This window comes from Kogia breviceps, chromosome 7, assembly GCF_026419965.1.
Source record: "Kogia breviceps isolate mKogBre1 chromosome 7, mKogBre1 haplotype 1, whole genome shotgun sequence".
NCBI classification, from domain to species: Eukaryota; Metazoa; Chordata; class Mammalia; order Artiodactyla; family Physeteridae; genus Kogia; species Kogia breviceps.
In genome coordinates, this window is record NC_081316.1 from 25,129,625 (window position 1) to 25,142,600 (window position 12,976).

At 47.5% G+C, this 12,976-nt stretch overlaps 1 protein-coding gene across 4 annotated transcripts; it reads left to right on the forward strand.

Annotated features, from left to right (window-relative positions):
• Positions 1–4,949: 4,949 nt before the first annotated feature.
• On the forward strand, positions 4,950–12,665 carry C7H11orf91 (chromosome 7 C11orf91 homolog). 4 transcript variants are annotated; one of them, XM_067039440.1, is made up of 4 exons: positions 4,950–5,093; positions 10,207–10,298; positions 10,808–11,192; positions 12,421–12,665. In XM_067039440.1, the coding sequence occupies exons 2-4, from the start codon at positions 10,287–10,289 to the stop codon at positions 12,504–12,506; spliced, it is 483 nt and encodes a 160-aa protein (XP_066895541.1). In that variant the 5' UTR covers positions 4,950–5,093; positions 10,207–10,286; the 3' UTR covers positions 12,507–12,665. The 4 variants fall into 4 exon arrangements, 2 of the variants coding, with proteins under 2 accessions (XP_066895541.1, XP_058925428.1); XR_010841558.1 differs by lacking the exon at positions 10,808–11,192 and having other exon boundaries at positions 12,421–12,497; XR_010841559.1 differs by lacking the exons at positions 10,207–10,298; positions 10,808–11,192; positions 12,421–12,665 and adding an exon at positions 5,648–5,885.
• Positions 12,666–12,976: the final 311 nt, after the last annotated feature.

The window sequence follows — 12,976 nt, forward strand, 5'->3', positions numbered from 1 at the left end:
ATTAAAATAAAATAGGGAGAAGGTGAAACAAATGTAATCACACGCACCCTTAAAAGTGGAAGAGGAGGGCAGAAGAGTCAGTCAGAGAGATTAAAAAAAAAAAAAAAAAGCCAGGAGTTGGGTAGTTCCAGAAATCTTTTTCAAGATTCAGATGCCAGGGTGAGACTGTCTGACTGCTTTCTTGGGTCTCGTGCCCACTTTGGGGCCAGAGTACATTGAGAAGGGGGTAATTCTCTAAGGCAGAATCTGGGTGTTGCTAAATGGGGAGCTGGGGAGAGGGCTGCTGGGCGTCAATCAGCAAGGGTCATATAAATGGCCTTAAGCTTCGAGGTTTCTTTCTGCAGATAGTTGCTATGACTGATACCATAGACTAAGGGTTAGATGTCTGGACCCGGAGGCAATACTGCAAAGGCCAGAGGAGTTGGAGAGTCAATAGTCTTGGGTTCAGTATTGGGTGGTGATAACCCCATTGGATCATCTCTTTTGGGGGATGAGCTATAGATAGATGCAAGGTACACCCAGTGGGTAGATAAGTGGAACTCATAGTATGTCCTGAAGGATACTGGCCCAGTGTCCGACTTTGAGAAGTACTGAGCTTCGAGGTACAGGTCTACTTTTGTGTCCTTGCAGTTGGCCCCATGACTTAACATCATGCAGTGTGTGTCCTGATAAAATAAGAGCCTGCCAGCCCACATGTTTTGGACTTTGGGCCCCTTGAGAGTTTGAACCCTCAGCAGGGCCAGATTATTTATCTGCACATTGTAAGTCCCTCATCAGTATTGAAAGTCTACTAGCTCACATTGGTCTTGCTGCTTCCAAACTGATCTTGACTAATGCTAACAGTTCCCTCTAAGTGATGCTGATGTGCTGAGAAGGCACAGAGCTGGCTGGAGGTTGTACTGACATGCCGTGCACTGAGATGAAGGGTGCTTTCTAGTGTGAGGTTCTATGCGTCGTGTTTTACATGTAGTTTTTAAAATTAATTTTTACTAGAGTATAGTTGATTTACAATGTTGTGTTAGTTTCTGCTGTACAGCAAAGCGAATCAGTTATACATATACTTATATCCACTCTTTTAGATTCTTTTCCCTTATAGGTCATTACAGAGCATTTTTATCTGTACTGTCATCATCTCACTTTGCTTAAGAGGAAACTTCATCTGGGGAAGTTAGCTGAATTGCTCAAAGTCACCAAGTTAATACGTTGGCAAGTTTAGGAGGCCCACTCAATTCCCCAGGTCAGCCACTCAGCTGCCCTAAATGTACTGCTCTAAAGGTACTCCAGTCTGACTCCGGAAAGAAACCTGGAATGGGACTCTTGTGCCTTTGTGCTTTGAAGGAATCAATTCCTGCCTTTTCTTAGAAAGGAAAATATTAAGTATAGTTGTTTTTTACTGACAGATTACCCAGTGGTGTGAGCTTTACATACCTAGTTAGACCTTTCCAGAAACAGGAGGTAATTTCAAAACACTGTTTGCCAGTTGTTTCAAAAGGCCCACTGATTCTTGTAAATATTTTGTTTCAGGATAGTAGCTGTTAGGTGCATGGAGTTCGTCTTTGGGAACCTTGATTCGGATCCTGTCTCTTCCACTAATTGGCTATGTCTCTGGACAAGTTTTTATTTTATTTATTTTTTTTTAAGATTTTTCTTTTTTTGATGTGGACCATTTTTAAAGTCTTTATTGAATTTGTTACAATACTGCTTCTGTTTTATGTTTTGGTTTTATGGCTGTGAGGCATGTGGGATCTTAGCTCCCAGACCAGGGATCGAATCCACACCCCCTGCATTGGAAGGTGAAGTCTTAACCACTGGACCGCCAGGGAAGTCCCTGGACAAGTTTTCTGAACACCTCTGAGCTCTGGCTTCCTGCACCTACCTCAGAGAATTGTTGTGAGGCTTGAGGTCATGCATCTGTAGTGTCCAGCAGGTGGGAAGTGGACTATAATAAAAACGGAGGTAAAAAAAAAAAAAAAAAAAAACCCAAAAAACGGAGGTTACCTGGAGCACAGGGTTTTTGAAGCTACAGGGGTCTCAGAATCTACAGGGGACCACAGTGTGTTTACTAACCTCTGGCTTTGACCAAAGTAGAAGCTGACCAGAGATGATCTTTAATATTTTCTTAGAGGATTATTCACCATAAACTGTTTATTTATCTAAATAAATGTAAAGCTTCCTATTCATAGGTACATGTTGTTTGGGAATAAAATAAATGACCACAGTACTTAACTTCGAGGTCAGTGTCTACAAGGATCCCTCGTAGATAAGGATGTTCTTTTCCCACCTGGCAGCTGGGGAGTCCAGAGCCTCTGGGAGAGGGGGTGGGACAGCATGAACCCTACAGGGGGCGAGTGCACTGACCTGGGAAACTCAGGACTCTGACTGTGGAGTAGGGAGCTTCCTTTCTGTGGTCAGCTTCCCTGGGGGTGCTGCTATTCCCACCCTTGCTATTATCGGCCATATGCATGTTAGCCCACCCCAGCATGCTGGTCCTGTATGTGAGTAGTGTTGGCTTATGGTGCTATGACCAGAACCGGAACTTAGCATTATAATTTGTAAACTCTACTAGGGTAGACAAAATGGGACCGGCTCCAAATTTTTGAACAGGGAGCATAGTGGGTCACAAATTGAAGCCTGACCGTGTGCCAGCACTAGTCTAGGCACTGTATTTATATGAGTTCATTTAATTTTTTTCAGTAACTATGCAATAGTATTGCCTATACCCAAACCCATCAGAGTGTTTACAAACTACAGTCCCTGCCCATTTCACTGAGTGGGCCAGTGGCGCCCAGGTGACTCGCCCTTGGATTCAGTAAGATTGCTTGAACTAGTTTGGTTGCTTGAACTAGTTTGAGAAAGCTTCTGTTCTTTGCAACCAGACATCCCTGATGAAGACACAGCTACGAGTGAGAAGGGTTAACTGACAGTTGCTAACTAAACCCCTTCCTCCCTGAGCTGTAGGAAGCAGTTAAGAGTACACTAAAAATTGGAGTGGAAATAATGTATATATTATGCGAATAAAGTAGCTTGGAGATTTTGTTTTAGTTTAGGTTTACAGTAAAACCCCGCTGCAACAGACCTTTACTTAAAAGCTGTACATATGCTGCATAGTTGTAAAGAGTCCTTTCTACGCCTCTATCATTGGCTAGCTCTGAGGTCTTGAGCATACTACCTCGCCACTCTGAGCCTCTGTATCGTCATCAGTTGTAACAGTGGTACCTACAGTAAAGGACATTTTATTTTTAGCCAGTCGGCTTCTCTCTTCCTCCCCTCTTGTAACAGAGCCGTAATTACCTTTTGAGGAATTACTTTCACCCTTTAAGTGCAGTCAGTCTTGGTGGAAGTGTTAATAAAGTTGGTCTGCCCTCCTCTAGCCAAAAGACAGGCATGTTCGCTCTGGGAATTTGAGTCGTGAATTATGCAAGGGTTGATAAAAATTTTTTGGCTGAAGCTGTGAGTCTCAGGAAAGGTACAAGTAATAGAAAACCCAATTTAGAGTAGTTTAATCAGATAGAGTCTGGTTTTCTTGCATAAACAATCTGGAGGTGGGCAGCCACTAGCGTTGTTTTAACTGCTCAGTGATGTCTGGGCTGGGATATTTGTGCTATTTTTGGTCTTTCCCTCCTGATCACAAAGTGACTGCAGAAGTGCCAGCATTGCATCTGGGTTCTAGCCAGGCAAAGGAGATAAGGTGAAAGCTTCAGTTGTTTCTGTCCCTCTTATCAGGAAAGTGCAATCTTTCCTAGAAAGCTCCCAGGTATCTTCTTCATGTCTTCTGACTGGAACTGTGTTTCATGGCTACCCCTATCTGCAAGGGGGCTGACAGAGTTTCCAGCCTCTGTAGGGGAAGGCAGCAAGGGGAAAGGGTTAAAGGCAGTCATTGAGAATAGCCAGCCAATAGCATCTACCACCCCATTGGCCACACTGAACAGGCTATTGATTCCTTCCTCCTACCTGGATCCCCAAAGTTGCCCTGGTCTCTGCACCTTCTAAATCTAATTCTTTTTTTAAAAAAATAAATTTATTTATTTATTTGTTTTTATATTTGGCTGTGTTGGGTCTTTATTGCCGTGTGCGGGCTTTCTCTAGTTGAGGTGAGCGGGGGCTACTCTTTGTTGCAGTGCGCGGGCTTCTCATTGCGGTGGTTTCTCTTGTTGTGGATCACGGGCTCTAGGTGCACAGGCTGTAGTAGTTGTGGCTCGTGGGCTCTGTAGTTGTGGCTCGCAAGCTCTAGAGTGCAGGCTCAGTAGTTGAGGCACCCCGGCTTAGTTGCTCCGGGGCATGTGGAATCTTCCCGGAACAGGGCTTGAACCCATGTCCCCTGCACTGGCAGGCAGATTCCCAACCACTGCGTCACCAGGGAAGCCCTAAACCTAATTCTTAAGCTTTTAATTCCATGAGCTGTCTCACAGACCTCTGTGTAAATCCTCAATATCAACCTCTGTTGCTTGTGAACAGAAAATTCTGACAGACCTACCCCTATAAGTGTTACTGTCAGGATACATGAAAACACAATAAGTGGACAATAAGTGTTAGTGACAATTATTTCACCCAAGGTTGTATAGCTAGTTCATGCTGGTTGATGGGACTTAGACTCAGCTCTTACCTTCCAAACCCCTGTACTCTCCATGCCAGGGACTCTACCTCCCAGGCTTCAGTTTATTACAAAATGTACTTACTCTGCAAATGCAGAGGAACACATCCACCGAGAGAAACAAGAATAAGGGCTGGGCTGCATTTTTTAGAAACTTTCTTGAAATCGTGGGTGCTGGGAAGGGAGGTTGGAATGCCTGCTCCCTACCCACCCCCAGGTTCAGACCAACACAATGGTTACTTCAAATGAGTAATAAAGAAAAGACTGTTCCATGCTTCCCAGAATAGCTGAGCCCTTGAACTGTGGCACAAACAACTTCCAGTTAGAGCCAGCCCCCTGCCAGGAAGAGGACGGGAAGCCAGAGGGCAGGAAGGTGGCCTTGCCTGAGGGCTGAGAGAACTGTTGGGAGGCTGTAGCAAGGAGTGGTGAAGAGACCGAGCACTGGAGCCAGCCTGCCTGTGTGGAACACTAGCTCTGACACTAACCAAACACAGGACCTCAGGTAAGTTACTTAACCTTGTGTGCCTCAGTTTCCTCATCTGGAAAATGGAGATAACAACACCTACTTCTAGGGGTTGTTAGAAAGATGAAATTAGTGAAGACAGGTACTTGGCACACAGTAGCCTCTCTTTATGTGTTTACTACTATAGGGACAGAGTAAAGGGACAAAGTAGGTGATTAAATAGTTCATCCCAACGGGGATCTTAAATAGAGAGAACAGTATGGAAGACCCCTGTAAGTTCATGATCACTCAAGAAAGCAGGCTTGCTTAGCAGCAAAACCAAGCAGACTTGCCTAGCAACAAAACCACAAAGACTTGCTTGGCAACAAAACCATGCCACAGCAGCATGAGACATGCCTCCAAAACAATAAAACAATCGTGGAATGAGTCCTACATCACGCCCATTGAAGTCAGCAAGTTAATGATCCTTGAGAAAGGGATTTTTCTGCTTGTACTAAGAGCAGAAATATAGGAGAAAGGTGACATTATACTAAAACCTGAGATGATTTACCATATCTTACTATATGTTACCACCTTTTTGCTCATTTCCACAGCACCATTAACAGTTCCGGGTTGACTATGTAGGGACAAGAAACCCCGCCCTCCCGCCCTGCTGTGGAGGAGGAGCTAATGATGGAAGCTTGATGTCTACTCAAGAATGAGGAAGGTGTTCTTCTCCCCCTCTCCACTCTTCCTTTGATTATAAAACTGTAGCCCACTAAGTTCTCAGGGTGTCACTCCCTTGCCTGCCAGCTTGTATTTCTCACAAGCGTCCTTTACTAATAAACTCTTTCCTTACCTGTCACCGCCTCTCACTGAATTCTGTGCCAAGACAGGAGAACCTATGCTCTATTAAGTCCCGAAACGCATTCTGCGGTTTCACTACCACTGTCTCCAGCAGGACAACAGGGAATCAGTTTCTAGGGTGTAGGGCTTTTCAATCTGGAGTGCGTTTGATTTTCGAGGCGGGATCCCCTGCTCTATTTTTCTCATCAATTCACCAGGACCTAATGGTGAATTAAGGAATCCATGTGTAACTGAATACTAATCATAGTCACACGTCATTGAGCACCCATGATGTGTCCCAGGCACTGCTTATACATATTTTCATCAAATACATCAACCTTGTGACGTAGATATTATCGTCATTTTATAGGTCAGAAAATGGAGGGTCAGGGAGGTAGCATGACTTCCGCAGAGTCACAAGGGGTTCTGATCCAAACATGACTCTTGTCTCAGTTGGTTCAGGCTGCTATAACAAAAGTACCCTAGACTGGGCGGCTTAAACAACAAACATTTATTTCTCATAGTTCTGGAGGCTGGGAAGTCCAAGATCACAGCTCCAGTGTATTTGGTGTCTGGTGAGAGCCCACTTCCTGGTTCACAGGTGGCTGTCTCCTGTGTCCTCATGTGGCGGAAGGGGCAAGGGAGCTCTCTTTTCTAAGGTCACTCATCCCATTCAGGAGGGCCCTTTCTTCATGACCTAACCACTTCCTAATACCCTCCCACTGGGAGTTAGGATTTCAGCATATGAATTTGGGTGGGACACAAACATTCTCTTCATAACAAACGCTGTTGTATTCCAAGCCACAAACACTGCATGTCCCTAAAAGCCACCCCGAGCCAAGGCAGGCATGGCAAATCGTGACACACCCCTCAAGAGGCGGAGACCCTAGTGAAGGTGTGAGGGCCAGCAGTGTGTCTAGATGCAGAGTTAGAGCGATGGAGGGGAAGGGCACTCCCGGGGAAGGCTTTCTGTACCATCTCCAGCAGTCCCATGACGGAGGGAACCAGGCGAACAGCACCCCAGGTACTCCCTGGACCTGCTGGAGAGGGCTGTGGCAATGGGAAACTACAAACCCCAACTGCAGTGAGGCAGCCTGGGTTAAACAGAAATTTTAAATCAGAGTGTTGGGAGGAACTTACATCCTTCTGTGTCATGATTCTTAAGAGTGACCCTCCTGGCCCCTCTTCTCCAGAGAATGGAGGAAGGACTGCCCCGCTTAGTGAGTTTGGAGAAAGGACCAGGTAGGATCTTGGCCAGCTCTTCACTGTGCCAGTAAAGGCCCTTTCCCTGCACACAAGGCCTGTGGTTTTCCCAGAGGGCCTTGCGCTGGGTGGGTGAGCTCACCTGAGAGGTGCAGTGTCAGTAAGCCCGCCAGGCTGCCAGACCGATAGCAGCATCCTCCAGCTGACCTTTCTCAGCAAAAAAGGACTCGTGTGTGTCTTTCTCAGTTGGTTCCAAATGCAGGCAGGGGGCAGGGGTGTTAGGAGTTGTGTCCTTCAAGTCCCAGCAGGATGGCACTTAATGGAGATTTTGTGGAAGAGCCAGGTGATACAAGAGCTTTTAGACCCCAGGGAGAGAAACGTTCTGTTTAAAATGGATGCAAGCCTGCTCTGTCTTTTCGTTAGCAACTTGAATTTCCCGGACCTTTGTTTGCAGAGATAATCGGTAGGGGTCTGCCTTAACTACCGTGGTTTGTTATGACCCCATATGGACTTCACCTCCAAACTGGGGTTTATCTCAGTGTTTGTTCATTGTGGCTCCTGAGTTTTCTTGTAGTGTGGTTGTTAGAGGAAACAGTCTTTTTAACCCATTGTCTAATACAACTGTGAGCCATCCAGTATCAAATCTGTTTAGATTATCTTGGGGTTAAGAAAAAACATCTGGAAGACTTTTCTCTTTGAATGGATAAATACAAGTAAAAACATGTGATTATATCAAACCATTTAAAAAACATAATGTGGGCTTCCCTGGTGGCGCAGTAGTTAAGAATCCCTGTGCCAATGCAGGGGACACGGGTTTGAGCCCTGGTCTGGGAAGATCCCACATGCCACGGAGCAACCCGTGCACCACAACAAGAGAAGCCACTGCAATGAGAAGCCTGTGCACCGCAACAAAGAGCAGCCCCCTCTCGCTGCAACTAGAAAGACTGTGCGCAGCAACAGAGACCCAACGCAGCCCCCCAAAATTAATTAATTAATTAAAAACAATAGTTTAATGATATATTTAATCATATTATTTTATTATTATTTAATAATATTAGTAGTAAATAATATAGTTTTATTAAAAAATAATGCAAAATCTCTTTCCATTCTAAGGATCTTCAATAGGTAATAACAAGTGCTAACATTTACTGAGTAGGTATTACGGTCAGGTACTTAGATTGTCTCATTTAATCTTGCTAATCCAAGCAATTAGGTACCATTACTATTCCCATTATATAGATGAAAAACAGGTTCAGAAAGGTTCAACCTACACAGCCAAATACATAGTGGATCCAGGGCTCGGTCCCAGGTCTGAGTCCCAAACCCTGGTTCTTACCATTATTATGGTTCCTACTACTGTAGGAATGGAAAAAAAACCTTTTCCTCTACTCCCTTAGGTTCAGTAGCTGGGTCATGAGAATTAAAGTAGCAAAAAACAGATTAACAGGAGAAAAGATTTATTATGTATGCATATGTGGGCCTTACAGGAAAGTAATGAAAACCCAAAGAAGTGTTTAGGTTTGAGAGCTCAGAAACCATTTCAACAAAGGGTGTTAAATTGCAAACAAATGATAAGGCAAAGGGAAAGGGGTTTGTATTTCTAGGTCTTTTAATTTCTAGGTAAATAGTGGGAAGGTAAGTATATGGGGGAAACTTATGGAAGATAAGAGTTGTTTGGTAAGGTCTGTTATGCAGGCTCAAGTTAGTGCCATCTCCAGTAATAAGACTCATCTCTTGGGCTTCCCTGGTGGCGCAGTGGTTGAGAGTCCGCCTGCCCATGCAGAGGATGCGGGTTCGTGCCCCGGTCCGGGAGGATCCCGCGTGCCGCGGAGCGGCTGGGCCCGTGAGCCATGGCCGCTGAGCCTGCGCGTCCGGAGCCTGTGCTCCGCTACGGGAGAGGCCGCAGCAGTGAGAGGCCCGCGTAACGCAAAAAAAAAAAAAAAAGACTCATCTCTTCTTCCTGGCACGGGAGAGGGGGTTGGGGACACCTTCACTAAGGGAAATTTCTTTTCTTTACAAAGGAAATTTTGTTACCTTTACAAAGGGAAATTTATGGCCTGCTTTTAGACCATAAAAGGAGAGGACGAAGTTCCTCCTGTGTCTGCTTCTTTCAGTTGCCAACTTAAAATAATTCTTATGCCAAAGTGGCATATTTGGGGGTGGTATATTCTGATCTCCTTCAGTTCCCACAACACTGTTTTAAAAGTGTCCAAACATTTATTGAGTCCTATTATATGCTCAGCATTAAAGGATCCTAGGGCTGGACCCTTGCCCTCGAGGAGCTTACAGGTAAGTGTGGGAAGGAAAATCTTCTCGGCTTCAGACAAGCCCCTCAGTGGGGATTGCTGCTCCTTACATTTGGACAGAGTTTCTAAGTTTGCAAGTGCTTCACACACACTATTTTGTCTTCCAGCTGATCACCACAAACAACCCTATGAGGTAGCCTGGTTCTCTTATTTTTATTTTACAGAAATCCATCCTAGAAGTCAAGCAACTTGTCCACCTTGGATATGACTCTCTCTGCTTTGCTGCCAAACACACCCACACCCACAGATAGCATTTGCTAGTGGAGCTGGTACTGACTCAGATCTTGACTGGCCAACAGTCTAAACTGGCCCCCACCCATCTTTGTTCATTTACATCAATATCATTAGGCAGACGTTTTCAAGGAAGTTTACTCACCCTCAGTCTATGACTAGACTACTCATCTATATGAGCTGGGCATGTCCCTTGGACAGTATGTCCAAGTCACCGTAGAGAATAGCTGAGCTGTTCAAGGGCCGTTCTGCAGTATTTCCTTTTGGTGGTTCGTTTACTGCCTGTTAGCTCCTGATAATGAATGTTCGGAAGTGAACTAAACTACATTTCATTGAAGACACCTAGTTCAGATCTATTCCAAATCTATACCAGGGTCCCTTTTTTCCAGAATCGTCCACAACACTGGGAAATTTGGTAGAAACATGGGTTGGCTCTAACAGCCATTCCCATTTACCCTCTTCTTCCGTTGTAGAGGATGAAAAGTCAGATACTCCTGTCCCTAAACTTCTTTTCAATGAGGGGTGGTAAGGGAAGCTTGCTGGGGCAGGGGGCAAGTTTCTAGGAATTTTTTTTCTCCCTATAAAAGGAGAGGAAGACTGAAGAAAGTTTTCTCTCGGAGTTCTGACCAGCTCCCAGCTTCCTACTTTTGGATGAAGTTATGACAGGATGCGAGAGCAGGTGCCAGGGGTGCAATAGCTCGGGAGTGAGGCTTGCGGAATTTAGGGGCGGTAGGAGGAGTCGTGGGGCGGGATCTGGAGGACCCGGAGCTGCTGTCATCGAGGATGTTGGGGGAGCGCCCGGAGGGGACGGGCCGCACATCAGGGTGCACGTGCGGGATTTCCCATTCCAGCTACTCCGCTGGCCTTTCTCACTCCAGGGGCGTGTCGGTGGGCGGGGTCATATACTAGGGCGCGGCCGGCGGGGCTTTAGAATCTCGACTGTTTGGGGCGGGGCCGGGAGAAAGGGTGGGGGCTGCTCTCCCTCGGGGCGTGGCCTGTGGAACCTCAGAACCCGGGTGACTCGGGGCCAGGGCTCGCGTCTCCCGGCACGGGGTTCCTCCCACTCAGCCTCCCGTTCAAAAGATGCCAAAGGAGCGGCGCGGCAGCCAGAGCCCCACGATGAGCCAGCGGCCGCTCCCGCCCCTCTACTTCCCGTCCCTCTATGACTGCGGCATCTCCTCTTCCCAGCTCAGCGACTTCAACATCTGGAAGAAGCTCTTCGTGCCGCTGAAGGCGGGAGGGGCACCGGCGGGCGGGGCGGCTGGGGGCCAGCCTCTGCCCCAGGCGCTCCCGGCCCCAGCGCCTCTGCCGCCACCGCCGCCCGGCCTTGGATCCCCCAGTGAGCGCCCCTGTCCCCCGCCCTGGCCCTCCGGCCTGGCCTCCATCCCCTACGAGCCTCTGCGCTTCTTCTACTCGCCACCGCCCGGGCCCGAGGTGGCTGCCTCGCCCCTGGCCCCCGGCCCCACGACCCCCCGGTTAGCCTCCCACCCCGAGGAGTTGTGTGAGCTGGAGATCCGGATTAAGGAGCTGGAGCTGCTCACCATCACTGGGGACGGCTTCGACTCCCAGCGCTGTGTGTAACCTCGCCGAGCCCACCCGTAGCCCGCCTCTGCTCCCTCCTTGGCTCCATGCCCCCTGAGTCCCTCATCCTCAGTGTGGCCTTGGGCTCAGACTCCAGCTCCCAGGAGTCCCTGATCCCAAACCGATCCCCCAGAACCCAGACACTGCATCCTGGATTTCAGCCGATTCCTTTGCTCACCATAAATCTGGACTTCGCGGACCCTTTTGCCCCAAATTCCAACCTCCCTCCGCCCTGAGCCCTTTTGTTAGTCTGGACTCTGAGCCTCTAAACCTGGAACTCTGTCCATCACAACCCCCAAGTTGAACTTTAAGCCTCCTGCACAGTGATAATAACACCCTGGAGTTTCACCACCCCCCACGCCCCCACAGACACACAGCCCCTGTCTCTAGAGACCTGACTTATGGTGTTTAACTTAAACTGGGGTCCTCAATGGGAGGAGGGGGAAGTAGGTGAGGGTCCGTTGATCTGTAGGGGGAGGTGTAAGACCCAGAAGGCCCAAGGATGTTCACTGAGGAGCTTTGGGATCCTCAATTTCTCAGTGCTGGAAGGTAGCCTCCTGTGACCCCTGGCTGCCCTTTCACCAGGGTCCTTGCCTCTGCCATCTGGTCTAAGGTCTGAAGTCTTGGGCAGACCAGAGCAGAGCAGGTATGCTGATGTGGGCAGGATTCGCCTAGTGCGCAGACTGAGTCCTTGCTGTTAGAGAGTGAAGTTGTTAAACCCAATTCTACTCCCAGAAGGACCAAGTTGCACTGTAGAATATTCTACTCCCAGAAGGATCAAACAGCCATAGGCTGTTCCACAGATTTTTTCTTTCTCAACACCTGGTCTGGCTAAGGCTAGCCCCTGACCACTGGAAAAGGGCAGATGGTTCTAGAAAGACCATCCCCATTATTGTGAAATAACAGACATGTTTAGGTCCATGTGGCCATAGGAATGGTCCCCAATTCATCAGGCACCCTGTAATGTCTCCTTCCTCACATCCTTGGGAAGAAAACTCCTGGAATACTTGGGCTTTTCTGAGTCCTGGATTTCTCAACCACCTATTCTCCACTTTGACGTGTTTTGGCTGTTAGGGTTTTTCCCCCCTCACCCACCTTGGGTAATAATGGGTTTGGGGCTCATGTAGGGAGCACACAATTGCTTCCCAGAAGCTTGCTTTGGAAGTGTTAGAAAAAGCCCTTATCTCTCCTACAGCTAAGTTTGTTTTGCTCTCCTGCAGATAAATTCCTGAAGGCGCTGAAAGATGAAAAGTTACGAGGCCTGAAGACGAGGCAGTCTGCAAAGAAGTCGGCCTCTCTCTCCTGAGGAGCTGCCCAGCAGAGCCTAAGCAGCGGCCTCCTTAGGTGTTAGTGCTTAGATAATGTGCCCCGTTTGTTGTCATTTCAAAGATCGTTACTTTTTGTTCTGTATTTACTGCTGTTCTTGTTGTTCCCAGCACATACGCTACATACAGTGCCCACTTGAGTGGTAAAGCTCACGGTCTCTCTCTTGTCTGTGCTGCTGCTGGGGAAGCACTCTCACGGGGGCTGGAAGCTGCTGCCCAGCCAGCATCCAGCGGAGGAGGGGATCCCCAACATTGCCAAGTCAGTGTGGGGGGATTGGGAGAAGCCAAGGGCAACATATATTTGGATCTGTTGCCGTGACCCTGCTCGGAAAGGATCTTTGAGGACTGGAACAAGGGGTTAGTTTGTTTCAAACAGCTTTAGTCCTTGGAAATGTTTTTATTTTGTAAATGGTTTTTGGAGCACAAAACTCTTTGATAATCTGGTCAAAGC

What these genes read in the sequence shown, in the direction of transcription:
- C7H11orf91 (XM_059069445.2), top strand. Translation starts at nt 10,703, where the DNA reads ATGCCAAAGGAGCGGCGCGGCAGCCAGAGCCCCACGATGAGCCAGCGG. An exon ending in CGGCTTCGACTCCCAGCGCT is followed by an intron (nt 11,193 to 12,420) that starts GTGTGTAACCTC and finishes GCTCTCCTGCAG; the next exon opens with ATAAATTCCTGAAGGCGCTG.